General features: G+C 40.2%; 1 protein-coding gene across 1 annotated transcript in view; it reads right to left on the bottom strand.

Annotated features, from left to right (window-relative positions):
• NLRP14 (NLR family pyrin domain containing 14) overlaps window positions 1–27,575 on the bottom strand; it is a 41,950-nt gene extending 14,375 nt beyond the window's left edge. Inside the window, 6 exon segments of the mRNA XM_025459341.3 lie at window positions 4,949–5,116; window positions 7,674–7,844; window positions 10,913–12,506; window positions 17,296–17,367; window positions 18,149–18,464; window positions 27,296–27,575. Coding sequence (XP_025315126.3) covers window positions 4,949–5,116; window positions 7,674–7,844; window positions 10,913–12,506; window positions 17,296–17,367; window positions 18,149–18,440 — 2,297 coding nt within the window. The 5' untranslated portion in view covers window positions 18,441–18,464; window positions 27,296–27,575.
• Window positions 27,576–27,792: the final 217 nt, after the last annotated feature.

Here is a 27,792-nt window from a genome sequence, read left to right as displayed (position 1 = left end):
AAAACAGAGCAATAGAACTAAAACCTTTGCTAGGCCTTGGGAAAACAACTCATAAGTACTCATCAGTCTAATTTTGATCGTTTGTTTAAATACTGTGTCACTCTTATTTCAAATTGATATTTAATTTCTAAATGTTACAAATAGGGAACAGATTTTGTCAATCAGATCACCAGTACTCCCCTCTCACATATATAAGGAAGTTTTAAAAACATAACTGTCCCTAGAGTTTGAAGATCTTATCTCCATTATATTAATATATAACCTGAATCACCAGTGATTCAATCAAAAGCTGAGCTGAGGATGCAGATTCCAAACGGCCCCCTGCATATGGGCCAGCAAACAGAGGAGACATGTTAACTTACATTTGGGTCCTGCTGCAGCGATGAACCAATTATCTCTTAATAGTGCCCCTATGGTGAGGCCCAGGGCTGACAATTTCCAGACAAATTATAATTTTTAAAATTAAAGCAAGCAGTTATAGTTTTGTTCTCATTGATTTCGGTCTGTTTCTCTAACCAGCTGTCCATGGGTACAGGTCCACCAGGTGGTCCTAGATACAGTGCATTCAGAAGAAGAAATCCATGTTTCAAGGATAAAGGTCTCCTGATGTTGGAGACATAGTTGGGGTAGGATTCTATCTGATGCAAGATGCCAGATTTTTCACTGAAGTAAGCTTTCCTGTGCTGCTAGCAGCTCAGGATCAGTACACTGCCATTCCAGAGGCATCGCCGGAGAGGCCAGTCTTCCCTTAGCTAAGATGGTCTGCTCCCTCCAGGCCCTCAGAACAACTGTGTGAATGTTTTCTCAAAACTGCTGCATCATTTCCAGGATGCCCAAGACTTTTGTAATTCTTTTGTTATTTGAGTACAAGATTATTATTATTTTTGATAGGCATTAGAAATTGCAAGAAGGCAGGAGAGTTGTTTCTAAAAAAATATGGTAATAGAAATTGTTCCCTGCAAGAAGGAAAGCCTTTGGATGAACAGGATAGGCTTCATGACCCATTATAAATCAAGGTAAGACATAAGGTAAATTAATTTGTTCTGTAATTTGAGACTGGGGCAGCCCAGGTGGCGCAGCGGTTTAGCGCCGCCTGCAGCCCAGGGCATGATCCTGGAGACCCGGGATCGAGTCCCACGTCAAGCTCTCTGCATGGAGCCTGCTTCTCCCTCTGCCTGTGTCTCTGTCTCCCTCTCTGCATCTCTATGAATAAATAAATTTAAAAACTTAAATAAAATGTAATTTGAGACTTACAAGAGGTCGTTGGGATTTATGTCTGAATTTACCATAATGAGAAATAAGAATGCAAACAGTTTTCAGATCATACACAGCTTTGTATTTTTAATAAAAGAATCTAAAAGAAAGAATTTCCTATATCTCTTTTAGTTCCCTTCTAGGTCACATAATTATTACTTATATTAATATTTAAAAGCATGCAAATATAAATTGGGATATATAATTAAAATGAGTTAATATCTAATACCATAAATGACCAACATCTTTGTAAGTTGTAATCTTGTAAGTCATAAAATCAGATAATATTGCAAATATCATACTATCTGGATCAACCTCTGAATGAAGAATATACCAAAAAAGTATACTTAACAGTGGTTATACGGTCTTTAATGTTAATTTAAATATAGTTTCCAAACATTGATTTTTAGGAACTTGGAGTAATATTTTTTAAAAAATAGTTTCTCTAAAAATCTCTACAAAAGTTAAACTTCAAAGGGAAAATAAATCACATTCTTATGTATTTGTTATTCTTCCTACAACTCAAATTAAGATAGCAAAAATCAAGGTGTTCTCATATTCCATTATTATTTATGTTTGAAGTTAGGGCTGAAATCTTTAAATGATATTTCATTTAAATCCTGTGTAGTGTGATTATGAAGCTGTGGATGTATACATATCAAAGTTTATTAAAGTTAATGAGTAGAAGACATTTTTGCAATAAAGAAAAGAACATTAATAGTTCAGGTTTCAACTCCAGTCTGTGTGCTGGATAATCTGTGCAGGTGCAGAAGTTCTGACTTCAAAGTGTATACTCTCCCTTTTCCAAAGTCTGTTCATATTTATAACTCATTTTTGAACCCTTCATGAATATAAACAATTGTAGTAAACTAGAAGGATTCCAAACTCCTGGGAAAGCAAAAATTTTCCACTGGTCTATATACTATTTACCTCTTATAAAATATTTATTCTAGTTAATAATAAAGTCAAAGCTGTGGTTCATTCTCAGGCACCTTCCTTCTTATCTTGATCAGTAATCAGTTTCTCCTGGCAGCTATTTTAGATGCCACCCTTTCTGAAATATTAGTCCTCTAAATTCAAAATCTTTGAAGATGTAGAGAATGTTTTGCTTTAAAACCATTTTGGGGATGCCTGGGTGGCTCAACAGTTAAGTGTCTGCCTTTGGCCCAGGGCATGACCTGGGAGTCCTGGGATCGAGTCCCACTTTAGGTTCCCTGTGAGGAGCCTGCTTCTCCCTCTGCCCTGTGTCTCTGCCTCTGTCTCTCATGAATAAATAAAATCTTAAAAAAAATACCATTTTGGCACTCTTCAGGTGGTTGTTTGGTGGAATCAACAATTACACAAGGTGGCATTACTAATATGCCCAAGGCTTTTATTATCAGGACCACACATAGGAAGTAGAAAAAGTTATTAGCAAAAGGATCTTGAGTGGATCTTTCTCCCCTTCTAGAGGGGAATCTTTAGTAAATATTACAGTGAAATATTCACATGAAAGTGATTGTACTTTTCCAGTATGCTCATGTATAAAAGCTAATTGGAGTCTCTCAGCAATTTAAAGTTTTCTTAAATAGTTTAAATTTGCAAAATTCCTATGGTAATTGGAGATATTTTGTGAGACAGCCTGGCAAAGACCTACTAATTTATCAATACTCTCACTGCTCACATCATCTAGAATCACTGGGAAAATAAATATCAAAATGCAACTCTACAATGTTAAGCTCAGCATGATCTATGCACAAACCAGACTACTGTGACCAGTCAGCTGTCCATAACTGTGATGAGGTCTAATGCAAACATAAAACTGAAACTTTCTCCAAAGTGTAAATAAGGGGTCACCCATCGTGGGAGAACATCCAATCCTACATAATTCAATTACTATGAAGCTCTAGTGACTTCTGCCACCAAAACCTTTTACTTACTGGTAAAAGGAGCCCTACTCCTTGACCCAGATAGATGGTTTCCTATTTGAAAGCCTAGTAACTGGGTCTACATGAAGGCTAGCAGTGGAAAACACTGTTCAAATGTCAACAGATAGGGGCACCTGGGTGGCTCAGTGGTTGAGCATCTACCTTTTCTTAGGTCATGATCCCAGGGTCCTGGGATTGGGTCCCACACTGGGCTCCTCGCAAGGAGCCTGTTGTTCCCTCAGCCTAAGTCTCTGCCTCTCTCTCTCATGAATAAATCTTAAAAAAAAAAAAAGTCAACTGATAAAAATCTTACCAAGGCCTGCTGCTCTATAAAGTGCCAGGGCATTTTTGTCTTGGACCCATGGCTCCTCCCACTGTAAGAAAACCTCTTTCCCTCCATTTAACAGCTTTTTGCTACTAACGTGTTTCACTTTTGATGAAAGAACCAATGACCTACTTCTCACCTGCGTTCTAGACTAGAGGCTGCAGGTGACTGAAAATTCCTCACAATGTCTTAAGACTATTTCACAGATGGTAAAGCCAATACCCCAACGTGGCCTGCTAATAACTGAACTCAACCCATGTTCAAGAAGCATTCAACTTTCCAGACATGCTATTAGTGAATTTCATCCTACAAAACATGGGGAGGCTTAAAGAATTCCCAAAGGTAATTTAGTTCATCTCCCTATTAGCCAAAAGATCTTGTTCTGGATTTTACTTGTGCTTTCTACATATAGATTACAATTTGCTTCTGACAAGTACAAACCTATCTTGGCCTTTCATGCGTCAAGGTTCTGTCTTGCCCCCTGCCCACCCTACTCCACCCCCCTTCTCAGCTCTTCCCCACCCCTAAGTGAGTCCATGGATTGTGAAAATTTTTAAGGTAAAATTTACTACAGTGACTTTATTTTGTTCTTGTTTGGTTTTAGTTTTACTTTGTGAGAAACTGAATTAAAAACCTTTATTTGGAAAAGGAGAGCTCCCTTGAAATTGGTCATACAATGTGGGGACCAAGTAGGATCGACAACCCTCACTTTCAGGGGAAAAAAAACAAAACAAAACAAAACAAAAAACCAGACCCACTACTAGGATCCAGTGTGTGAGAGCAAGTGAGCACCTTGACAACTAACAGCTGCTGTTTTCTTCCTCAACTTTTTGTATTGGTCACGGGAGTTGCAATTTTAAGAGTAATTAGTTATCAAAACAAGTAAAACTGAGCCTTCTAACTCTGCCCCCAGTTACCATTCTTGCATTCTTATAAGCAAAGATACAATGAATATACATATGGCTGTACTTAAATATGAAAATATTTAAATCTTTATAAATTCTGGGTTTTTAAAAAAAATTTTTTTTTAATTTTTATTTATTTGTGATACTCACAGAGAGAGAGAGAATGAGGCAGAGACACAGGCAGAGGGAGAAGCAGGCTCCATGCACCAGGAGCCCGACTGTGGGATTCGATCCCGGGTCTCCAGGATCGCGCCCTGGGCCAAAGGCAGGCGCTAAACCGCTGCGCCACCCAGGGATCCCTGGGTTTTTGTTTTTTTTTAAATGGAGACACAGAACTGTACAATGGAGTGGGGACTGTCTTCAGTGGGGGGATGGGAGCAGTTAAAAGTCTTGTCAGAAGGAAGTCACTCTGAAATCATGGATTCCTGCTATTCCATATAGTGAAAATAGACTGAAGCTGGTTCTGTGAACAGCAAATCCAGGCTATAAGAATCTATCTGGATAAAAGAGTCTATCTGTTCAGTTATAACAAGAACAAAAAACAACTCACAACTTACCTCAGATTCTGTAGTTTACACTCTGGGTGTTTCAAGGCTTCACATAATGACTTTACTCCATCGTCCCCTATATCACTCCCTTTCAGGTCAAGATGCATCAGATTCTGGTTGTGAGTCAAAGAACTAGCAATATCCTGACAACCACCCGGGAAAGAAAGAAATCTCATCCTTTAGAGGAAAAATATGCAAGAGGAATTAACAAAATTATCTCTGTCCTAGTTAGAGCATTCCCCCCCCCCTTTTTTTTTCAAACTCAACTCTTATATATCTAAATATTCTTGTCATTTCTTATCTTACTTTTAGTTTCTCATATTTCATGGGTAGTCATAAATCAGTTTCAGGACGTTGCTTAGAAAAACAATGGGGCTACAACTTAGGTGTCCCTTACATCCTGACAACTGATACTCTCAACTTTTTTTGACCTTGAAGTAGGAGAAGGTAGTATCAGGAAAAGCAGAAGAGGAGTTTTTGAACTCAATTCCAGTATACCACAAATAATGGAGGATATTCCAAATACTTTAATTATAACATTAATTCACAATATTGCATGCTTTAAATAACCCAAGATAAGTTCATAGTTAATATCAACTGATGTAAATGATTAGCAAAACAGATTATTGCAAAATATGTCAACTCATGGACTTGGCAAGGTGTACAGAGATAGCCCAAAGCTAAATATGGAAGGAAGTTAAATACACCCGTATTTCTTCCTAGTTGTTATCTGCTACTCAGTGACTGTTAGCTATATCTGATTCTTCCATAAGTGTCTCTGCATGTTTACACTGCTCACCGTCTGCTCGGAACATCCCTTTGTAACATCACCTCTCCTCCCTTTTGCCCACCACCTACCCTTCACCCTCACCCTCCTTCTGGCCAGGCCCAAGAAAACAGCTTTTACCTGGGGTTTATGGCATTAATCATCATCATCTGGTAAAAGTGCCTAATGCACTCACTAAATATAAATTGAAAGTACAATTTCATGTGTTAAGGAAGAGGGACTTGAAGGAAGGCCACTCCACTGTGGAGGAAAAACTAAGTTCAGCCTTTGTGGTGTCCTCCCAAGAAGCCCTCACATTGTAAAAGAGTAAGCCTTTTAGCCCAAAAGAAGGCAGTAGCTATTGTTAGGGCTTTAGACTGGTGACATTCAGTGAAAGGGAGATGTAGGGGAGATGTTTGGGAGTAAAGGAAAAGGATTTCCAGGAACCCCTTAATATTGACATCTGTGCAGTCACCTACTACATCTATGTGTAAAACCAGGCCAAATCTGATTATTTGAAACCGAAGGTCAATCTCACTAAAAACAGATTCCAAGGGACATATTTAGGAAGAAGCCTGTCCTCCCACCCCTTCACCCTCCCCCCCAAAAAAAGAACAATCTCCAGTGCTAATCATTTGTTCAGCATTCAGTACATATTACTTAGCACCAATTAGGCCTTGAGCACATGGATGAGCACTGAATACAGAATAGGCTCAGCTCCAGCTCCTAGTAGAGCCAGTAGACAAGGAGACAGAAGTGCAAACCAGCCACTATAAAGAAGTGATAGGGTCTGTAGAATCAAATTAAGATGTAATAAAGACTGAAATAGCAAGTGTCGGCAAGGATGAGGAGCAGCAGGAACTTTAATATATTGCTAGTACAACTGAAAAATGGTACAACCACTCTAAAGAGCTCATTGGCAATTTCCTAACAAGTTAACATCCATCTGTGAAATAGCAATTCCATTCCGAAATATTAACCTAAGAGATGAAGACCTGAATCACACACAAAAAGTGTATATGAGAATAGTCATAGCAGCCTTATTCATAATAGCCAAAAACTGGAAACAGCCCAGGGGTCTATTCAAAAGAGAAGGAGTTGCAGTATATCATACAATGGCATGCTCATCAGCAATGAACTATTGAAGCATGCAACTAAATTTTCAAAAATATTTTGTTGAGCAAAATACTGACACAAGTACATACTAACTATATGAAACAATCCCAATTTTTAAGGACAGAACAACCTAATCTATAGTGATAAAAGGTAAGAAAGTGGTTGCTGCAGAGACTGCATAAGGTAAGAAAGTTGAATAGAATAAGGTAGAAGGAAACTTCCAGAGGGGATATATTTTCCATCTAATTTTGGGTATTGCTTACATAGGTGTATGCAATTGTCAAAACTTAACCAGGTCTGTGCATTTTATTAAATGTCAATTATCTGTGCATTTTATTAAATGTCAATTATTCAATATTAAAAAATCTTTAAAAAATCTTATCTTTGTTTTGAAGATTTATTTATTCATAAGAGACACAGAGAGAAAGGCAGAAACATAGGCAGAGGGAGAAGCAGGCTCCCTGTGGGGAGGCTGATGCAGGACTATCCCAGGACCACAACCTGAGCCAAAGGCAGAAGCTCAACCACTGAGTCACTCAGGTGCCCCCAGAATTTATCTTTGAAAATACTCTGTTGAGCTGCCTAGAATGCCTTAGCTCTTTGTTCTTCATCTAGAAAATTCCTTATCAAGCCTCAAAAAAATGCACATCAACAGCTGCTACACTCCATACAATATTTCCCAGAACAAACTAGGTCTGCTTCCACATCCCCAGAGGCTTATACTATGGCTGTCCTTAGGTATTTTACACAGTGGGTTTTAAGTATTCATTGGTTCCCCCTAATAAGTAATAGTGGGAGGTAGGACAAAGAAAGTTGAAATAATTTCATGAAATTTTCTCATGCCAAACTTACAATAGTCTTTGTAGTTTACAGTTTGGGTGCCTCAGTTCTTGATAAAAAGTCTTCATGGCTAATTCATCAAGGTTGCTATGACATAGGTCCAGTTCTCTCAAGTGCTCATTTGTATGAAGCACGGAACAGAGATCTTGCCAACAATGAATAATGCTACCATCATCCTTTTGCCTAAATAATTGAGAAAAAGACAAGACCAATGTATCTATTTCAGCCCAGGCAATTCTCAGAAGATGGTATTGGGTGAAAGTATATTCTGGAAATGGCGAATGCATCAGTGCAGGTCTGGGATGGGCACAGTCCACTCAAAAGTCGTCTTCTTGGCACTCCAGGAGGCTATGCTTCCGCAATGATTCCCTCACACACAAAATTACACTAGAGAGACTTCATTTTGGATGAGGCGGCTTAGGAAGGATGACAGAGGTCTTCAAATATCCAAAGAGCCAGTATCAAGGAGAAAAATAATCTAAGACTCAAAGTAGAAGAATAAGAGTAGTGGGTAGAGATTCAGGCACGGAGTGGGGATTAAGAACCATGGGTTATGAGCTCTAGTTCTCCAGTTTTCTAAACTGCATTACTTTAGGTAAATCACATCAGTTCTGAGAACTCTAAGCTTTCTTCATCTAAGAAATGGGAATTCCATCCCCTTTTGCAGGATTGCAGGGATCTAATAGTCAAGTTTAGTGCATACACAAAAGCACTTTGTAAATGTTGTATAATTTAACTATGAGGCATACTTTCAATAAACCCATTATAAACAAAGGTTAACAAGGAATAAGACAGAGGAACACCCTATGATTATAAGCGTACACTCTAGAACAAAACAGTCCTGAGTCCCAACTCTGCCATTCGCTAACTTGGGTGATTCTGGCACTAATTTATGTGAGCCTCAGCTTCTTCATCTTAAACAATGAAGATAACACAATTTCTTAGGATTTCTGTGAAGATTTAGTAAAACAATCTACAGAAAATGTTTAGCATTTACAATGGGAAATACTTGCTAACAATTGGTAGTTGCACTTATTCATATTAAAATATATGAAGTCTAGCATGTTGCCTGATACAAATAGCTGCTGTAGGAGAGGAAAAAACTTTTTCCTGTGTCCTCCCAGCTTCTAGCTAGGGACTTGTAAATTGGAATGCCAAAAGTCAGGTTAACAAGAGAAAAGCATACAAGTTGTACTAGCTTGTGCATTGTGGATACTTGTGGGTGACGTTCAGTGAGGAGTAACTCAAAGGTAGAATTTGGGCTTTGTATAGCTAAATTAGCAGGAAAAAGGCAGAGGAAGTAAAGGCACTTGTGAAAAAACAAATGATCTGTTGGGAAGATAAATGGACCCTTCAGAGAACAGATAAGACAGGATAGTTTGTGACTATGTCTACATGGGTGTGGTGCCAACTTCTGTCTCCAAGAAGAAAGTAGAGAAACTCCTTCCAGGGAGGAGATTTAGGACAGTGGAGTTCTTTTCAGAGGCTTTGCTTCTAGGCAGGTAAGGGGTTTCAGGAGCTCTTAGGTCTTCAGCTCAAAAGACTTCTTATGGAAAAGTGGCATATTTTGAGGTGGCATATCCTGATCTCCTTCAGTACTCCATAAATATTGATTCCCCCATACCTTACTTACCTTGGATTGAATAACATTGCAGAGTTCTGGTTTCTACATCACCTGAGGTCTTAAATTTGACAAAATTAGGCAATAATCATTCAAACATTCAAGTGCTTACTATGTGGAAATGCCATAGGATATTATGGGGAACAAGACAGAGAGGCTGTTAGGTTTATAATGTTGTTGTGTTGTAGAATACAATGACCCGCCTATAATGTGCCACTTAAAACACTGATATCTCAGGTTTATTTTGGCAACAATGCCAACTCTAATATTAGGTAACATTACAACATAGGTGAGGGGAAGGTAGCATGAGGACCAGCAATATAATGGCCAGAATGCCTTCCTAATATTAGGCACAAAACACAAAATACGTTCTAATGTCCTGGGTTCAATCACAGCATTAAAAAGAACTATGAAGTCAGAATTGAGATAACAGACTGAAGGAGGTTATTTACAACACCCCAAGGACAGTAAAGGTCACAGCATCCCAGCCTACAATTCCTATGTCCACAGCAGAAGAGAAATAAAAACGTATGTCCTTATAGGAGACATGGTTCTGCAACTGCGTGTAATGGCAGTGAGGGAGCATGGGGTCAGCTAGAAAACCAAGGACTTAATCAGATGTGTGACCTCAGTGAAGTTGAGATCTTCTTGGTACCTCAGGGTTTCTACTAGGAAAATGGAAATAACAGCATCTTCCTGGGATTGTTGAGACTAATTGAGTTGGGACTCAGAAGACTGTCAGGCACGTGTCAAGCAGATGCTGTTATCTGATGTGTGCTTGAATCAATAATGGTACACTTTCTAGGTGAACTTCTCTGAATCACAGTTTTGTAATCTCAAAAATAAGTGGAGATATGCTTTTGACCAGTATCAAACTGGATAATTGGTTAAATATCCCATGTACTATATACCATACAGTAAGCCCTCAATTTTAGTTAAATCTAGAGCTAATCCCATAGTTTAATCCTTCTCTTAGACATAGACCGAGAATGCCAGAAAAGCCAACTCATGGAAGAGAAGAGGGTAATATAGGCATCAAACACTAAAGATTCATTTAGTCTTTCAAAATATACATTCAGCTCCTACTATTTCTTACCCAAATCAGACTTTCCCTACTGAGGTTAAAGGGCTGAGATCTTTCATGAACTACAAAGGCTGACCTACATCTAGGCAATGGAGAAGGTGAGCTAGGTTGGTAGCTTACAGAGGAACATCACCCAGATACCCTGTGTAAATTAGCTTCAGCACGAAATTCCTGGTCCCTGGCTCTTCTGGAGTACATTCTTTTTAAAAGTTAAATATACGTATCATAGTGGATCCAACCTTGTGCTAGGTCACATCCTTCCCTGAGGACTAAAGATTATTTCTAGTTGTTGAAAGTGTTGCCAGGGGATTGCCCTCAGCCACACCCCTTTCTTGGGATGGCCCTCAGGCCAGGAGAGTCACTTCAGGCAAGATTTTGTCCTTTCCTCACCAGAAGCCATGACTAGGCAATAAGGGATTTTAGTGCTTGGCCTCCCTACCTCAAGGTGGGACAACTCTGAAGGGTAATCTCAGCTCAACAGTTCTCCTTTCCTCCCTCTGAAATTTACTTCCCCTCACTCCCCTGACAGGGCACCTCCCCACTTACCACATTTCAGCTGGGGGACTTGAGTTTAACGTCTTCTCAAATACCACAGTCACAGATAATTTAATGGTCTGTAAACATTGGCAGTGCTTAAGGCAGAATGAAGACACAAGCAAATGGACTTTCCCACACACATCAATGACCACCTTTTGGAAAGATCTCATTGCCTGGCTTATAAATGCTTCATCTTGAGTCTCATACAGACATAAAAACAATTCCAGAAATTCTAGCTCTGCTGGAAAACATTTGATGTTTCCCAGTATCTCCAGCCACTGAAGGATCTTCCCTTTTATCTCCAGTGACAGTCTACATTTCAAAGTTGTCTCCAGTTGCTTTAGTAGATCTTCATTCAAAAGGCCAAACAAAAAGCATTTCATCTGCATCAAATGGGGATCTTTAGAACTCTTGCTTTCAAGCAATAGCTTCAAATCTTCAAAAGAATCAAATAAATTATTCCTGGTCTCCCAATTGTCTCTTAACATATAGAACATAGCTGCAAGAAACTCCTGAACATGCAGGTGAGTGAACACATAGCAATTTTCATACTCTGTGTCCTTTTGAAGAATATTCATGTCCAGGAAAATCGAGACATCTGATTTAGTTAAGCCATGCTTTCTGAGATCTTCCCTATAAAACACAGATGTCATAGTCCACACTCCTTTGGCAGCCAAGTGGCACAGGCTCTTTAGTTGGGTTTGATTGGGCAGACTAGGACAGTTTCCATCTACTGGTGGGAACAGGCTAGAAATATAGCGGGTGAACAGAGCTGTTGTTGTTTTGCAGGTTAATGAAACATCACCACCCATTTCTATTTGCTGCTCCAGACAGGTACAGATGGCCCAGCATACCAGGGGGACTTTACACATGCTAAAAAGCATCTCATTGCTTCTTAGTGAACTGAATACTTGCGAGGCCCTCTTCTTGTCTTCAAAGAACTGGTAAATGTATTCTTTTCTTGCATCCTTGGACATACCCAGCAGCTCTACAGAATGCTGGTTCTTCAACAAAGGCTTTAGCTTCTTACAAGCCGTGAGTCTCGTTGTCACCAATAAAAAGGACTCAGGGAGCATTACTTTCCTCAGCAGACTACTCATAAGGAAGGACACGGGGTGTACCTGGGTCCAGTCTTCACATAGCACAAAGTCCGGTTCCTCAAATGCGAAGTTCAGTTCATCAAAACTATCAATAATAAAAAGGAGACTACTCGGCTGGGTCATTATCCTTTCGATGGGGCCTTCTGTGCTGGGCCAGTCCTTGGATATCATTTGAACAAAGCTCCGTTCTCTCAACTGGTTGATTTCTCTTGCATTGAGATAAAAAACATAGCTAAACTTCTGCTGATAGAGATTGCCCTCAGCCCAATCTACTATTGCTTTTCTCACCAAGCTGGTCTTCCCAACTCCAGCAGCCCCCTGGAGCACAACTGTCTGTGGCTGCTCGCCGGTTTTCACATCCACATCAAACAGATGTTCCAACAGTTCTCGATCTTCCTGAGCAATTCCAGGATGGAAATCTTCAGGTCCCCCAAACAAACACTTCTTATCCCACATGATACGAAATTTTTCCTTTATTTGGATCCTGTATTCTGTTCCATCACCTAAGTCAGAATGCAGCAGGAAGAAAGAAAACACATAATCAAAGCAAATTCTATGAACTGCAGTGTTAACACTGGACTTGGCTCAAATCAAAGTGCAGCTGGTTTAGCTAAGAATGTAAACCAAAAAAAGTTCCTATAGATTTAAAACTTGCATAAGAAACTGAAAAAACAAAATTGATCATGCAGAAGAATGAATTTGGGGTAGAAAGTAAAAATTAGATTCATTCTAGAAATATGTTCTCTTAGACAAATACCATATGTAGAATTTAATAAACAAAACAGATGAACATGGGGAAAGGAAGGAAAAATAAGATGAAAACAGAGGGAGGCAAACCATAAGAGATGCTAAACTAGGAAATAAACTGAGGGTTGCTGGAGGAGAGAGGTGGGGGGGGAGATGGGGTAACTGGTGATGGGCATTAAGGAGGGCACGTGATGGAATGAGTATTGGGTGTTGTATGCAACTGATGAATCACTAACTTCTCCCCTTGAAACTAACAATACACTGTACATTAACTTGAATTTAAATAAAACAAAAAAAGAAAGATGTTCTCTTCTTTGTACTTTTCCTCTACAGGGAGAAAAGGACAACTGTATGAAGGATAGAGTCATCACCCAAATGAAAGAACACCATTAACAGTGACAGTGAGGAAGGACCTGAAGACATATCTCAATCTACAGATCAAAATAATCCACTTTATAGTAAAACATTAACAGAAATGAACATTGAGGCATAGCCTGAAGAATTTTTTTTTTTAAAGAAAAATATTCTAAATCTTTTTTCTAAATATGTCTCCTCAGGCATGGGTAACAAAAGCAAAAATAAACTACTTGGGGCAGCCCCAGTGGCACAGCAGTTTAGGACCACCTGCAGCCCGGGGTGTGACTTGGAGACCCGGGATGGAATCCCACGTCAGGCTCCCTGCATGGAGCCTGCCCCTGTGCCTGTGCCTGCCCCTGTCTGTCTCTGTCTCTGTCTCTCTCTCTCGGGATCGAGTCCCATGTCAGGCTCCCTGCATGGAGCCTACTTCTCCCTCTGCCTGTGTCTCTGCCCACCCCCCCATGAATAAATAAAACCTTTAAAATATAATAAACTACTGGGACCACATGAAAATAAAAATCCTGTATAGCAAAGGAAACAATTAACAAAACTAAAACAATCTACTGAATGGGAGAAAATACTTGCAAAGGATAGATCTGATAAAGGATTAGTACCCAAACTACATAAAGAATTTCTAGGGGCGGGGGCAGCCTGGGTGGCTCAGCAGTTTAGCACCTGCCTTCAGCCCAGGGTGTGATCCTGGAGACCCAGGATCGAGTCCCACATCAGGCTCCCTGCACGGAGCCTGCTTCTCCCTCTGCCTGCGTCTCTGCCTCTCTCTCTCTCTCTCTCTATGTCTCTCATGAATAAATAAATAAAATCTTTAAAAAAAAAAAAAAAGAATTTCTAGGGGCACCTGGGTGGCTCAGTGGTTGAGCATCTGCCTTTGGCTAAGGTTGTGATCCTAGAGTCCTGGGATCAAGTCTAACATCAGGCTCCCCACAGGGAGCCTGCTTCTCCCTCTGCCTAAGTCTCTGCCTCTCATGAATAAATTCTTTAAAAAAAAAAAAAAAAAAAAGCCAGCCAGGCCAGCTCAGTCAGTGGGGCATGCAACTGTCTCTTGGTTGTAAATTCAAGTCCCATGTTGGGTGTAGAGAATACTTAATATTAAAAACAAAACAAAACACACACACCTCTAAAACAACACCAAACCCCCCCAAATAATCCAGTAAAAAAAATAGAAGACATGAACAGACATTTCTCCGAAGACGACATACAGATGGCCAACAGACACAGAAAAGATGCTCAACATCACTCATCATTAGGGAAATGCAAATCAAAACCATACTGAGTTACCACTTCACACCAGTCAGACTAAAACTCAACACAAAAAGTAAGTGCTGGTGAGGATATGGTGAAAAAGAAACCCTTGTGCACTACTGTTGAGAATCAAACTGATGCAGCCACTGTGGAAGACCGTTGGAGAGTCCTCCAAAAATTAAAAATAGAAGTACCATATGAATCAGTAAGTCCACTACTGGGTATTTACCCAAAGAATATGAAAACACTAATTCAAAAAGATATATGCTCCTCTATGTTTATTGCAGCATTACTTACAATAGCCAAGACGTGGAAGCAGTCTAAGTGTTTTTATTGAGAGATGAAGGGATAAATAAATGATGTATATAATGGAATATTAGCCATAAAAATGAAATTTTGCCATTTGCAACAACATGAAAGGATCTAGAGAATATAATACTAAGTAAAATAAGTCCAAAAAAGACAAGTACCACATGATTTCACTCATGTGGAATTTAAGAAACAAAATAAGTGGACAAAAAAAGATAAACCAAGAAACAAACCCTTACCTATAGAAAACTGATGGTCACAGGGCAGGGGGTGTGGGGTGGGTAATGGATGGAATAGGTGAAGGGGATTAAGAAGATTAAGAATACAGTTATGATGAGCACTAAGTAATGTACAGAATTGTTGAATCACTATATTATACATATGAAATATAACACTCTGTGTTAACTGTACTGGAGGTTTAAAAAATATTCCCAAGTGTCAAACCAGAATGGAAAGAGTTTCACCTAAGTTCAATTACTTCTTTAAATCTGAAACGTCACTATCTCAGAGGAAACTTCTGTGAACCCCAATGCTAGAATAGTTCTCTTTCATAATTCTCAAAACATGGTATATTTTCATTCACAGCATATCTCACAAGCTATAATTATTTTTTTAAGTAAATAATTCTTTGTTCTATCAGGGCATTCAGTATAAACATGTAACAGTTCAAGTCCCACTAGATTATGCTTATGATGAGGAACAGAAGGCTAGCTGAGGACAAAACAGAAGCTGACACCCCACAAGGGACCCCCGCCCACCAGGTGGGCTATGTGGGACATTCCTCAAGCACTCCTGGCTGTCCTAAAGCTAAGTGAAAGGAGAAATAGTTAACTTATAGAAATTATAGTCTTAGAGACACAAGTCTCCCTGAGCTTACAAAAGGTCTTAGAAATTTACAAGAAAAAAGCATTATTTATCAATAACCTAACTTCCAGAAGGAAACTCCCAACTATCTTAATGCTTGCTAGAGGAAAAAAGAACTGAACCTAGACAATGGCAAGCCTCCAAAGCTTGTAGGTCCTGTTTAGCATACAAAAAAAATTTTTTTATAAATTTATTTTGTATTGGTGTTCAATTTGCCAACATATAGAATAACACCCAGGGCTCATCCCGTCAAGTGCCTATCACCGAGCCACCCCTACCCCCCACCCACCTCCCCTTCCCACTCCTAGTTCGTTTCCTAGAGTTAGGAGTCTTTCATGTTCTGTCTCCCTTTCTGATATTTCCCACTCATTTTTTCTCCTTTCCCCTTCACTATTTTTTATATTCCCCAAATGAATGAGACCATATATTGTTTGTCCTTCTCCATTGACTTATTTTACTCAGCATAATACCCTCCAGTTCCATCCACATCCAAGCAAATGGTGGGTATTTGTCGTTTCTAATGGCTGAGGAATATTCCATTGTATACATAGACCACATCTTCTTTATCCATTCATCTTTCGATGGACACTGAGGCTTTTGAAAGAATTTTCCTTACCTCTTCCAACTCCCAGGTTATATAAAATCAGCCACCGCTTATAACCCTGGGGTAGCAGCTCTTTTCTGCCCACGGGTCCTGTCCTTGTGCTTTAAATAAAACCATCATTTTTGCACTCTCAAGAATTCTTTCTGGGTCATCAGCTCTGGGGCTCACCCCACCAAACCTCACCTATATTCCTAAATTACATCACTTAGATCTCCTCCAGAAGACGGTTTGTATTACAGATACTCTTTTTGGTATTATCTAGTACAGTACTTAAAAGAAAATTTGGATTATGAGGATGATTTTTACTTTCTTTGTTAGAGTTTTATCTATCTTCCAAATTTTCTAACAGTCAACTTCTATGAGGTGGAATCCTGATTTCCTAAATTTATGGCCAGTAATAAATACCACAGGAATAAAATTTCCCTATACTGAATCAGAAATTAAAGTCAAAGCAGAAAGTTATCTTCGAGATCATTTAACACAATGAGCAATTTTTATTAGTGCTTAGAATAAAGTAGATCTCAATTAACTTCTTGAATGAAATAATGTGGCCCATCAGAAAGCAGCCATAGCTGGGGTAAGAATGGATTTCCCACATGGTCCAATTTTCTTTCTACTGTAATTCCATTTATATAAAATAGAATTCAACTACATAGAATTTAAAACAAAGTCGGGGGAATGGAAACAGTACTGAACCAAGACTGAGGAGACCTGGTTCTACGAATTACATTCTATATGGACTAGTTGGTTACCTCTCCTACAACTCAAATAATCATTTTTTAAAATAAATTTATTTTTTATTGGTGTTCAATTTGCCAACACACAGAATAACACCCAGTACAGAATCATTTCTAAAGGAAGAGAGTAGATGTGATAAGCCCAGTAGTCCCTGCCAAACTCAGAGACTCTAATTCTGTAAAATAAAACATGAATATACCCTCCTTCATCAGACTGTAAACTCACGACTGGGCTTTTCCAAATACTATTCTCACTGAGACCCTGAGTTAACATGGCCCCGATTTTGACCTTGGCTAGAGAGCCAGTTGTCTTGAGTCTCTTTGAATAATCATCAACAACTGTCCCCTGGGGCATAAACCTCTAGCACACTTCAAACCCTCAAACTCCTCCCAAATCACAAAACATCTACTCACTTTGCACTGCCTCCTGATCATCTTGTTCCTCTTGTGTCCTGGCACCTTCTGTTACCATGGTCCGGGCTGTCCCTGAGACAGGTTCCAACAGGATTGTGAGATTTACCATACACAAGGAGAGCTTTAGTGATAGCCAAACAGGGGCCAGAATGGTCCTCAGTGGTCTAATTCTATGACATCTGGGCTCAAGAAAACTGGAGCAAACAGAGCCTCAGACTCCCCCAGCTTAGCTAAGGAAGTGAGGTGGTGTCAACAGCACCGAGGAAGGGACCTCTTGCCAGGCTCTCCATCCTGTAACTCCAGGGCAAGTGCTGTAGTCTAAGCCTGTTTCCTTGTCTACACTGACCTCACAGGGATATGGTGAGGCTCCTAGGAAATAATGAATACAATTTTGTAGCTGTAAAGCTTTGTAAAGTACATAAGAAATTTTTGAGGTCTATAATATTTTATACTTAGGAATGACTAGAAATATCAGCGTGGCTTACGCTTTTGCCCATTCCTCATATTTCAGTGAAGATCTTAAGTCCTATCTGAAGGTACTTAAAATTTAGTGCAACCTACGACTATTTGCCCTTCAGGCAAAGGAACACTAACTAGATGGGACAATTCTTATCACTTAATTCCTTTAGTCATTCTAATTAGTACAAAATGGATGAATTCTGTCCCCACCCCCCACCCCACCAATTAAGGAGCCACACTGAATAATAGTACTCAAAATCCTCCTGCCTCTTCAGTGTTTCTCAAATGATCCAACAATGGTTTAATCCCCAAGTCCCTTTCATAGAATCATGCTGATGGGGCTCCAGAAGCACATCTTTCCCCCAGCCCCAGAGTGGTTGCCAGCATCACTCACAGTTGATCTCTGCTGTTGCCCGCTCACACAGATCCTTCAGGTTCATCTTGCCAAAGATTTTGAGAGCCACATCCCAGGCTTGCTCTCCTGGATAATATTTTTTCATCAAATTAGCCAGGTCCTCTCGCTTGGCCTTCTTCACCTCAACCCAGGGTATCTGGCAGGACCTGGGCTCCACAGTCTCATTCTTTAGAAATGACTTGAATTTATTCAACTCCTCTTTGTTTAGCTCCTCCAAATACAACAGCAGCCCAAAATCAGGGAAGAAGGAAGATGACGACCCATCTGTCATCTTGTTCACAGATCAATACTCAGGCTTCAGTGAGGGGAAAAAAACATCAAAAGAATATGAATAGAGGCACCTGGTGGTCTGGTTAAGCATCCAACTCTTGATTTTGGCTCAGGTGGTGTGATCTCAGGGTTGTGAGATCCAGCCCCATGTAGGGCTCCATGCTCAGCAAGGAGTTGCTTAAGATGCTGTCTCTCTCTGTCCTTCCCCCCTCCCCCCAGCACACTCTAAAATAAAAATAAATCTTTAAAAAATATATAGGAACAAACAAGACTGACAAAAGATTAGAAAATGAAATACCCATAAAAATATAGATTAATTCAACAAACACATGTTGAAGCCCCACAGTTAGACTCAGTACTGACTTGGTGCCCCCTGCAATATGTTTTGCTGTCATAAAAACATTCCTCTAATACAGATCACTGTAGGTTTCTTCCACCTTTCCAGAGTTACTCCCAGTCCCACCACTTATGAGCTGTCAGAAATAAAGGCAATTCATCTCTCTGAGCCTCAGTTTATTCTCCTAAAGGAGCAGCTCTGGATCACCCTCAGAGAACAGTATGGATTAAGTGAGGTAGGAGTTCATCTATTGCCTGGCATAGTCTAGGCTCTTACTAAGTACTGGCAACTCTTGTCATGCCTTCTCTCCTCTACCAACATCCAACATACACCTCAGTCCATAAAACATTGTTATTACACTGCTCCCAACACATCATTACTCCTGAAGCACACACACTTGGAATATGCCACCATCCAGCTCTTTTTGTCTTCTCATTTCTTGTCACAAGCCCTACATAGCCAGTGACGATCTGTGTTCCCAGCTCATGAGCTCCTTTCACACCGAGTCCCAACACTGCAAATGTTCTGGATGTGTTCCAAGTTACAGCTCACCCCAAACAGCATTCTCTTACATCACGGACCTGAGCTCCCGTGACTATTCCACTCCAACATTTCATTCTGATGCTCTCACTCCAGACTTCATCAGTAATGACTACTCACACTTACCTGCAAGCTCCTATAACCCATTCTCTCTGAATACCTTCCAGATAGCAGCAATTTCTTGCTCTCCCTCCCACTGTGACAGTTCTTCAAATACAATCAAATCCTCTTCTCTTGAGGCCTGTTTTCCTCTTATTTGTCAGTCATGTAAGAGCCTTATTCAGTTTCTTATTCAGCACAGGTACCTCGAGTTGATCACTTAAACTGTCTCCAAATGCCTTATCTCCTCTAGAGCAACTGGCTAGAGAGACAACTAGTAAGTGGTAAGGATAGAACTCCACCTAGAGCGTTCCAGCCTCCAAAATGCTTATGCCACTGATCTTGCTAATGGGCCTCAAAAAGAAGGATGGGGGAAATAAGGTTCCATAGTAACTTATTAAAAAGCAGCAAAAAGGAGTAAATTTGAGGAAACTTCAAAGGAAGACTGAAATTTATCCAGAACAAAAAGGCTTTTCCCCTCAGTCCTTTTCATTAACATTTAAACATGCCCAAATCTATGTTCCCTTTACTCTGCATCCCCCTCATCTTCATGCTCAAACTTATTCAGAGTCTTCTATACTTAACCTATTATTCCTCCACCATCCACTGCAAGCTCACTTTTGCAATCAGAAATGCACTGAGATAACTTAGAGCAATTACCACCCTGTTGCAAAAACCTAATAGGTATTGATCTTTGAATTCAAGTTTCTAACAGTCCCTACCTCTGCAAAGATTAGAAGTTAATACATGCACCTAACTCACAGGGTGCCATACACATAATAACTGCTGTTTTAACAATGCCTTACTTCTTGATATTCTCTTTCCCTTTTGCTTTCATAATCCCACACTTTTCATTTTCCTTTTGCTTTTTGGGGGGTCTCTGGGAGCCAAGATCTATATAGTTCTGGATCCTACTGGGTTTCTGCTACTATATGATGTCTACAAATTCTGACAGAAAGTACCATATACCATATTTTGGGGAAGAGGGAAAGATGCTCTGTCTGGTGTTGCTACTCTTCTATGAAGACATTCATAAATTCCAGTATGTTCTGAACTAAAGGAACCCATGGTCTTGGAGGATTGAATTTGCAAATTTATTGACGTAGATGTTTGCCCTTAATTAAACCACATTTGTTCAAAATATTCAGTACATGTTAATAATGCCACATTTGTTGAAGATCTACAGTGTATAGGTTCTTTATGAAAATTCTTAGTCTTAAAAATAGTCCTGAAACTTGCCCAGGTTACAGAGTTGACAAGTAGCCAATCAAAATACAAAGCTCATTTGTTTTCTACTAGGTACCACTACCTTTTAGTTTCACTTATTCTAGGCATGGGGAATTCGGGGTTAAATGTAATCTTTGTGGCCATGTTCTGTGATACTGCGCTGAACACTGGTCTTTGGGAAGAGGAGGGCCTCTAAATATATAATGGCAATCTTCTGAGCTCTAGTAGAACTCTAGAGCACAGGATTCTTTTCTATAAAGGGTAGAGATGGGAAGGTCTGGGGGAAGGGACATTTCATCTAGAAAACATGATATTCCCACCTTTTTCATAGTACTCTCACCTGATTTTCTTTCTTGGTTGCTCTAATGCAATCTCCGGTAGCAGTTTCTCAACCTCACTATTGCTAACATAGTTGACTGGATAATTGAGGACACTCGGGTGCACTATATGATGTTTAGCAGCATTGCTGGCCTCTACCCACTCGATGCCATTAGAACTTTCAGTCTCCTGCAGTCATGGCAAAGGGTTTTCAGACATTGCCAGATGTCCCAGGGCAGTAAACTGCCCCAGAGGTTGAAACCACTTCCAAAAATTTACCCCCCCTACTGCTGAATATGTAACTTGATCAGTCCTTCTCTATGATGCTACCATAATCAAAGCAGCAGTGTAGATAACTCAGGAAAAGACAATCTGATAAGATTTCATGTATAATAAATACTGTAATTGAAAAGGAAGCATATCAGTGCAGATTATTTAAGGACAACTGGTAAACCATTCAGGAAAAATGATTAGTATCTGTACAGAATAAATCTCCGAGTAAATCAGTAAGTCATCAATACTCAAACCAGAGGAGGGAAAAATAAAGAATATTTATTACACCTCAGGAGAGGAGAGACTTACCAGCTTGGGCATAATAAGGGAAATAAAGAATCAGGATGTATATTAGAAAATATGGTTAACTATGTTGAAATTAAAACCTCTTGTCTATAAGATTTCAAACACAAATGGCAAATCAAAAAAATAGCAAAAATTTTTATAGGAAATTTGGCAAATACAACTGGAATATAAATGTCAACAGTTCTAGAGTGGTTTTTACTAATTTCTAAAATTATATGCACTCAGATTCAGGTCAGACAGGTTCAAATACTGTCCTTCAATAAGAGGAATCAGGGCTTCTTGGAGAAATTGCAGATTCTAGGGCCGGGGTTAGAAATATACAAGATGACCCTAGAACTTATAAGGTCAGAAAGGAAAAAAGGATGGGGTAGGTCAAAAAGACACAGGAGCCAACTGGAAAGAGCTTCCACTGGCCAAAATAACATACTACTTTATTATAACCCAAAGCAGAAAGCAAATATCCATGAGTACATACAGATAGAGATAAATGACTGAATGAATAAATGGAAAAAGACAAATCACTCTTACAGAAAAAATCCAAATATGTTATATAGATAATTCCCTCCTCCGGGAAATATATCTTAACCCAATCCCACTCCTACACAGGAGTGTGGACTGTGCTTAGTGATTTTCTAAGTGAGGAAACCTGATAAACAGTGGTCTCAGCCTGGTGATCAAGGTTAGTATCAGCCATAGGTCACTGACACTGGAATGATGTGAGGAGAATGGTACATCACCACTGTCCTATTCCTCCCTCAAATCCCAGTCTACACATGAGGAAAACCTCAGACAAACTCAAAATGATCTGCTACAAAATACCTGATCAGTACTTCTCAAAATTGTCAGGGTCATATTTAAAAAGAAAAAAAAAAAAGCAGAAAGAGAAATCAAGGAATCCATACTATTTACAATTGCACCAAACTCCTAAGATACATAGGTATAAAACTAACCAAACAGGTAAAAGATCTGTACTCTAAAAACTACAGAGCAATTATGAAATTGAGGAAGACACAAAGAAATGGAAAATCATTCCATGCTCATGGATTGGAAGAAGAAATGTTAAAATAGCTATACTACTCAAAGTAATCTACACATTGAATGCAATCCCTATCAAAATACCACCAGCATTCTTTTTTTTTTTTTTTTTTACAGAGCTGGAACAAATAATCCTGAGATTTTTATGGAACCAGAAAAGACCCCAAATAGTCAAAGGAATGTTGAAAAAGGAAACCAAAGCTGGAGGCATCACAATTCCAGACTTCAAGCTGTATTACAAAGCTGTGATCAAGACAGTATGGTACTGGCACAAAAAAACAGCCACATGGACCAATGGAACAGAATAGAGAGCCCAGAAATGGACCCTCGTGTATATGGTTAACTAATCTTCAACAAAGTAGGAAAGAATATCCAATGGAGAAAAGACAATCTCTTTAACAAATGGTGCTGGGAAAATTGGACAGCCACACACAGAAGAATGAAACTGGATCATTCTTATACCATACACAAAGATAAACTCAAAATGGATGAAAGATCTAAATGTGAGACAGGGAACCATCAAAATCCTAGAAGAGAACATAGGCAGCAACCTATAGGACTTCAGCCACAGCAAATTCTGGCTAGATAGGTTTCCAGAGGCAAGGGGGACAAAAGCAAAAAAGAACTATTGGACTTTATCAAGATAAAAGCTTTTTCACAGCAAAGGAAACAGTGGACAAAATTAAAATACATCCCATAGAATGGGAGAAGATATTTGCAAATGACATATCAGATAAAGGGCTAGTATCCAAAATCTGTAAGGAACTCAACACCCAAAAAACCCAAACAAGAAATGGGCAGAAGACAGGAGTAGACAGTTCTCCAAAGACATACAAAAGGCTAACAGAGGGGTGCCTGAGTTCCTCCTTTAGTTAAGCCTTCGACTCGATTTTGGCTCATGTCATAATCTCAGGTCCTGAGACTGAGCCCTGCATTGGGTTCTGCCCTCAGCACAAAGCCTGCTTCAGATTCTCTCTCCCTCTCTGCCCTTCCCCCTGCTCTCGTTAGCATTTATCTAAAAATAAATTTTTAAAAATGGCTGAAACATGAAAAAAAGTTCAACATCATTCATCAGGGAAATACAAATAAAAACCACTCGAAATACCATATACTTGTCAGAATGGCTAAAATTAACAATTCAGGAAACAATAGATGGTGAGGATGTAGAGAAAAGCGAACCCTCTTATACTGTTGGTGGGAATGCAAACTAGTACAGCCACTCACTAACATAAAGAGGTTCCTCAAAAAGTTAAAGATAGAACTATCCTATGACCCAGAAATTTAACTACTATTTATCCAAAGAATACAAAAATAGTGATTCAAAGGGGTATGCGCACCCCAAATATTTATAGAAGCAATGTCCACATTAGCCAAAATATGCAGAGCCCAGATGTCCATCGATGAAGAAATAAAGAACATGTGGTATATATACACAATGGAATATAACTCAGCCATTAAAAAGAATGAACCTTTGCCATTTGCAAGGGCGTGGCTAGAACTAGAGGGTATTATGCTAAGCAAAATAAGTCAAAAAAAGACAAATACTATATGATTTCATTCATGTGGAATTTAAGAAGCAAAACAGATGAACGTAGGGAGGAAAGGAAAAATAAGGCAGCAAACTGTAAGAGACTTAACTATAGAAAACAAACTGAGGGTTGCTGAAGGGGAGGTGGGTGAGGGGATAGGGTAACTGGGCAATGGGGATTTAGGAAGGTACTTGATGTAATGAGCACTGGGTGTTAATACAACTGATGAATCACTACTTTCAGCCTCTGAAACTAATAATAAAAACAAAACTTTATGTTAACTTGAATTTAAATAAAATCTTTAAAAAGAAAAGGCAGGTGGGGGTAGGAGGACTAAAACTGTCACAGATCAAACTGACAAAATGTAATAGGTATGCTGGAAAAGATCCTAGAAAAAAAAAAACACTAGGAAATGCTGGTGAAATGTAAGTGTGACTTAGTTGTGGTCTCAATTGCCTTAGTGGTTTCAAATATACTATAGTAACACAAAACGTAAAAATAGGGGAAATTGGCTAAGGAGTATATAAAAACTCTTTCTGTAAATATTTTTTAAGATTTTATTTATTTATTCATGAGAGACACCAGAGAGAGAGAGAGAGAGAGAGAGAGAGAGAGAGAGGCAGAGACACAGGCAGAGGGAAAAGCAAGGCTCCATGCAGGGAGCTTGATGTGGCACTCAGTCCCGGGACTCCAGGATCACACCCTGGGCCAAAGGCAGGCACCAAACCACTGAGCCACCCAGGGATCCCCTCTTTCTGTAAATCTAAAGCTATTTTATAATAATTTTTTTAAATTGGAGACATGCATCCTCTATAGACTAACAAGTACAGTCCTTAGAATACACTCAAGAGAAGTGTGTGCAGAAACGCTAAGAGATGTAGAAGACTAGCCACAGCAGCATTATCTGTCATTCCCAAGTACTGGAAAAGACCCAAGAGCCCACCTATAGAACCAGAAATACTGGAAAATTCATACAAGAAATCTCATACAGCAATGAAAATATAGGATATGCAGCTACCTGCTAGGATGAATCTCACATAGTGAAAGAAACCAGACCCAAAAAGATTATGTACCATATAATTCCATTTATAAAATGATCAAAATTAGGGCACCAGTTTGGCTCAGTTGGAAGGGCTCGTAACTCTTAATCTCAGGAGTTTGAGCCCAACGTTGAGTGTAGAGATTACTTTAAAAAATAAACTTTATAAAAACATTGAAACTGAAAAAAAAGAAAGCTTAACTATGCTGTTTATGGATGCATGTATAGGTGATAAAACCATACTTTTTAAATGGGCTAGGGGTAAGGAGATTACTACTTATAAAAGTTGATTTAACACCACCCTGGCAGGGAGGGAGGGGTTTACATTCGGGGAGATGCCCCTGGGGGTGCGTGGGTGCTGGTAATGTTCTTTTCCTTGATTTTGTATTGGTTTACATGGAGGATCACTTGGTAACCACTAGCTGCACATTTAGGTTTAATGCCGTTTTCTATATGAATTATAGTTCACACTAAAATATGGTTTTAAAAAGGTTCACATTATAGATTAGAAACACACTAAAAGCAAAGTATTGTTAATAGCCTATTCATACAGGGAGAAGGGTAAACCTATTACTATTTTCTGAAAGGTTAGTTCAAACTGAAAGAGATAATATACAAACAAGATGATATCATTTCACATTGATCAAAATGGCAAAAATATTTAGCCTTAAAAAATACAATAGGACAATGAGAATGGAATGGAGCAGATATTGTAGGAAAATGTTAATAGCTACATTCTTGGAAAGCTTTATGCCCACCTATGAAGAGCTTTAAAAACCTGCTTGACTTGTCAATCAGCAACCTCCCCCTGGGAAATTATCCAATGGAAAGAATCCCAAATATAGAAATAAGGTTTTCTACCTAAAGGTATTTTAAAAAATAACTGCCAAATTAAAATTCATTATGAATAATGAAATAAATGCATTAAAATATAGCATGTACTAGGGGTACCTGGGTGGCTTAGCTGGTTAAGGACCATCTCTTAATTTAAGCTCAGGTCTTAATCTCAGGGTTGAACGTTCAAGCCCCGGGTTTTGCTCCACGATGGAAGTGGAGCCTACTTTAAAAATTTAGAAATACGTCCTACGCTTGATCTTTCTGGTCATTAAAATAACCTCTTCATGCAGCGACAAGCAACAGGTGGAGGGTTAAAAGCATATGGTAATATGAGGATAATTAAAACCTCTGCAGAAAAAAAAAAAGCCAAAATATTAACCGTGGTTGTGTTTTGGGTTTTTTTTTTTTTTTTTTTTTTTTTTTTAAATGTTTATTTATGATAGTCACAGAGAGAGAAAGAGAGAGAGGAAGAGACACAGGCAGAGGGAGAAGCAGGCTCCATGCACCGGAAGCCCGACGTGGGATTCGATCCCGGGTCTCCAGGATCGCGCCCTGGGCCAAAGGCAGGCGCCAAACCGCTGCGCCACCCAGGGATCCCTGTTTTGGGTTTTTGAAAATATGTGACAATCTTAATCAGAATACATTCCTTTAAAAAGCGGAAAATCCAAAAGGTAAAAAGGAATGCAAGATCAGTTTGTCAAATCCCGAAGAGACCAAGAAATGAATGCCTGTCGACTGTACTTGAACTTAGTAGGTGGGAGCTCACTGGTAACCATTGTAGGAGAGGGCAATTTTAGGTTTTAGGTCACTGCTGGGGGAGAAGGGTGGGAGTTATTTAAAGCCTCACTACAATGGGTACAAGTGACTGACACAGCAAGCATGCGCTGTTCTTTCTAGACCTTTGCTAGTTCGGAGAAAAACTTGTAGCGCGGAGCACAGGTCTGTAAAGTTTTTGGCTGTTAGTATCCTCTTCAGTAGGAAGAGGGGCTGAGAGGAGGCAGAGCGGAGGAACAAAGGCAGAGCCCAGGGGGAGGAAATACTCTCAGATTTAAGGCTAAACACCTGCTCCCCGGCCGGGAGGAGAGAGGAGCGCCTGAATTTACGAAGTTTGGCGAAAGTGAGGATCATCATACCACCTGCCCTCAGGAGAATTAAGCAGCAGGTACTGGGCGCCAGTTCAAGGCTATCGCGGGTCCCCACGGGTCCCTATCCAAGCGCGCGGCCTCGCCCCGGGAAAACCACCTCCCCCCTGGGCCGCCCACGCCTGACAGCTCCTCGCCTTGGACCTCCGGCGGGGTCTCCCTTCCCCTCCTTACCTTCCATAAGAATGGGGGCGCTGGGAAGACCCTCAAGGGTCCTAACCTTCTCGTTTAGAGCGAGCAAAACACGCCCAGGGAGGGGGAGGGTCCTCTACCCCGCGGGCCAGAGGGCGTCCGGGGCCAAGCTTAAATCCCAGCGCCCAAAGCCGCGCGCCGGGGAAGGAGCGAAGAGGGAAGGGAACGACCCCCCAGGGCCCGCTCCCAGACGCGACGCGGGAACGCGCTCTTCGGCCTTTTATGCCCCAGCTCCATCCCCGCGGCGCGCGGAGCTTGGCGCCCCCCCCCGCCGGCCCAGGGCGCCGCTCCTCCTATTGGCGGCTGGTCCCGGGGACGCCGCGCCCGCGCTCCCGCTCCTCGCGCGGTCCTCGGGCTCGCCCCGCGCTCCCCGCCCCGCGCTCCCCGCCCCGCGCTCCCGCCCCGCGCGCCGCACACCTGCTTTCCCGAGAACGCAGAACAGGTGCGGACGAGGGGGGCTGGGCGCTGGGCCCCGGCTG

Source organism: Canis lupus, chromosome 21, assembly GCF_003254725.2.
Source record: "Canis lupus dingo isolate Sandy chromosome 21, ASM325472v2, whole genome shotgun sequence".
Lineage (NCBI taxonomy): Eukaryota > Metazoa > Chordata > Mammalia > Carnivora > Canidae > Canis > Canis lupus.
This window is presented reverse-complemented; position numbering and strand designations above follow the sequence as displayed.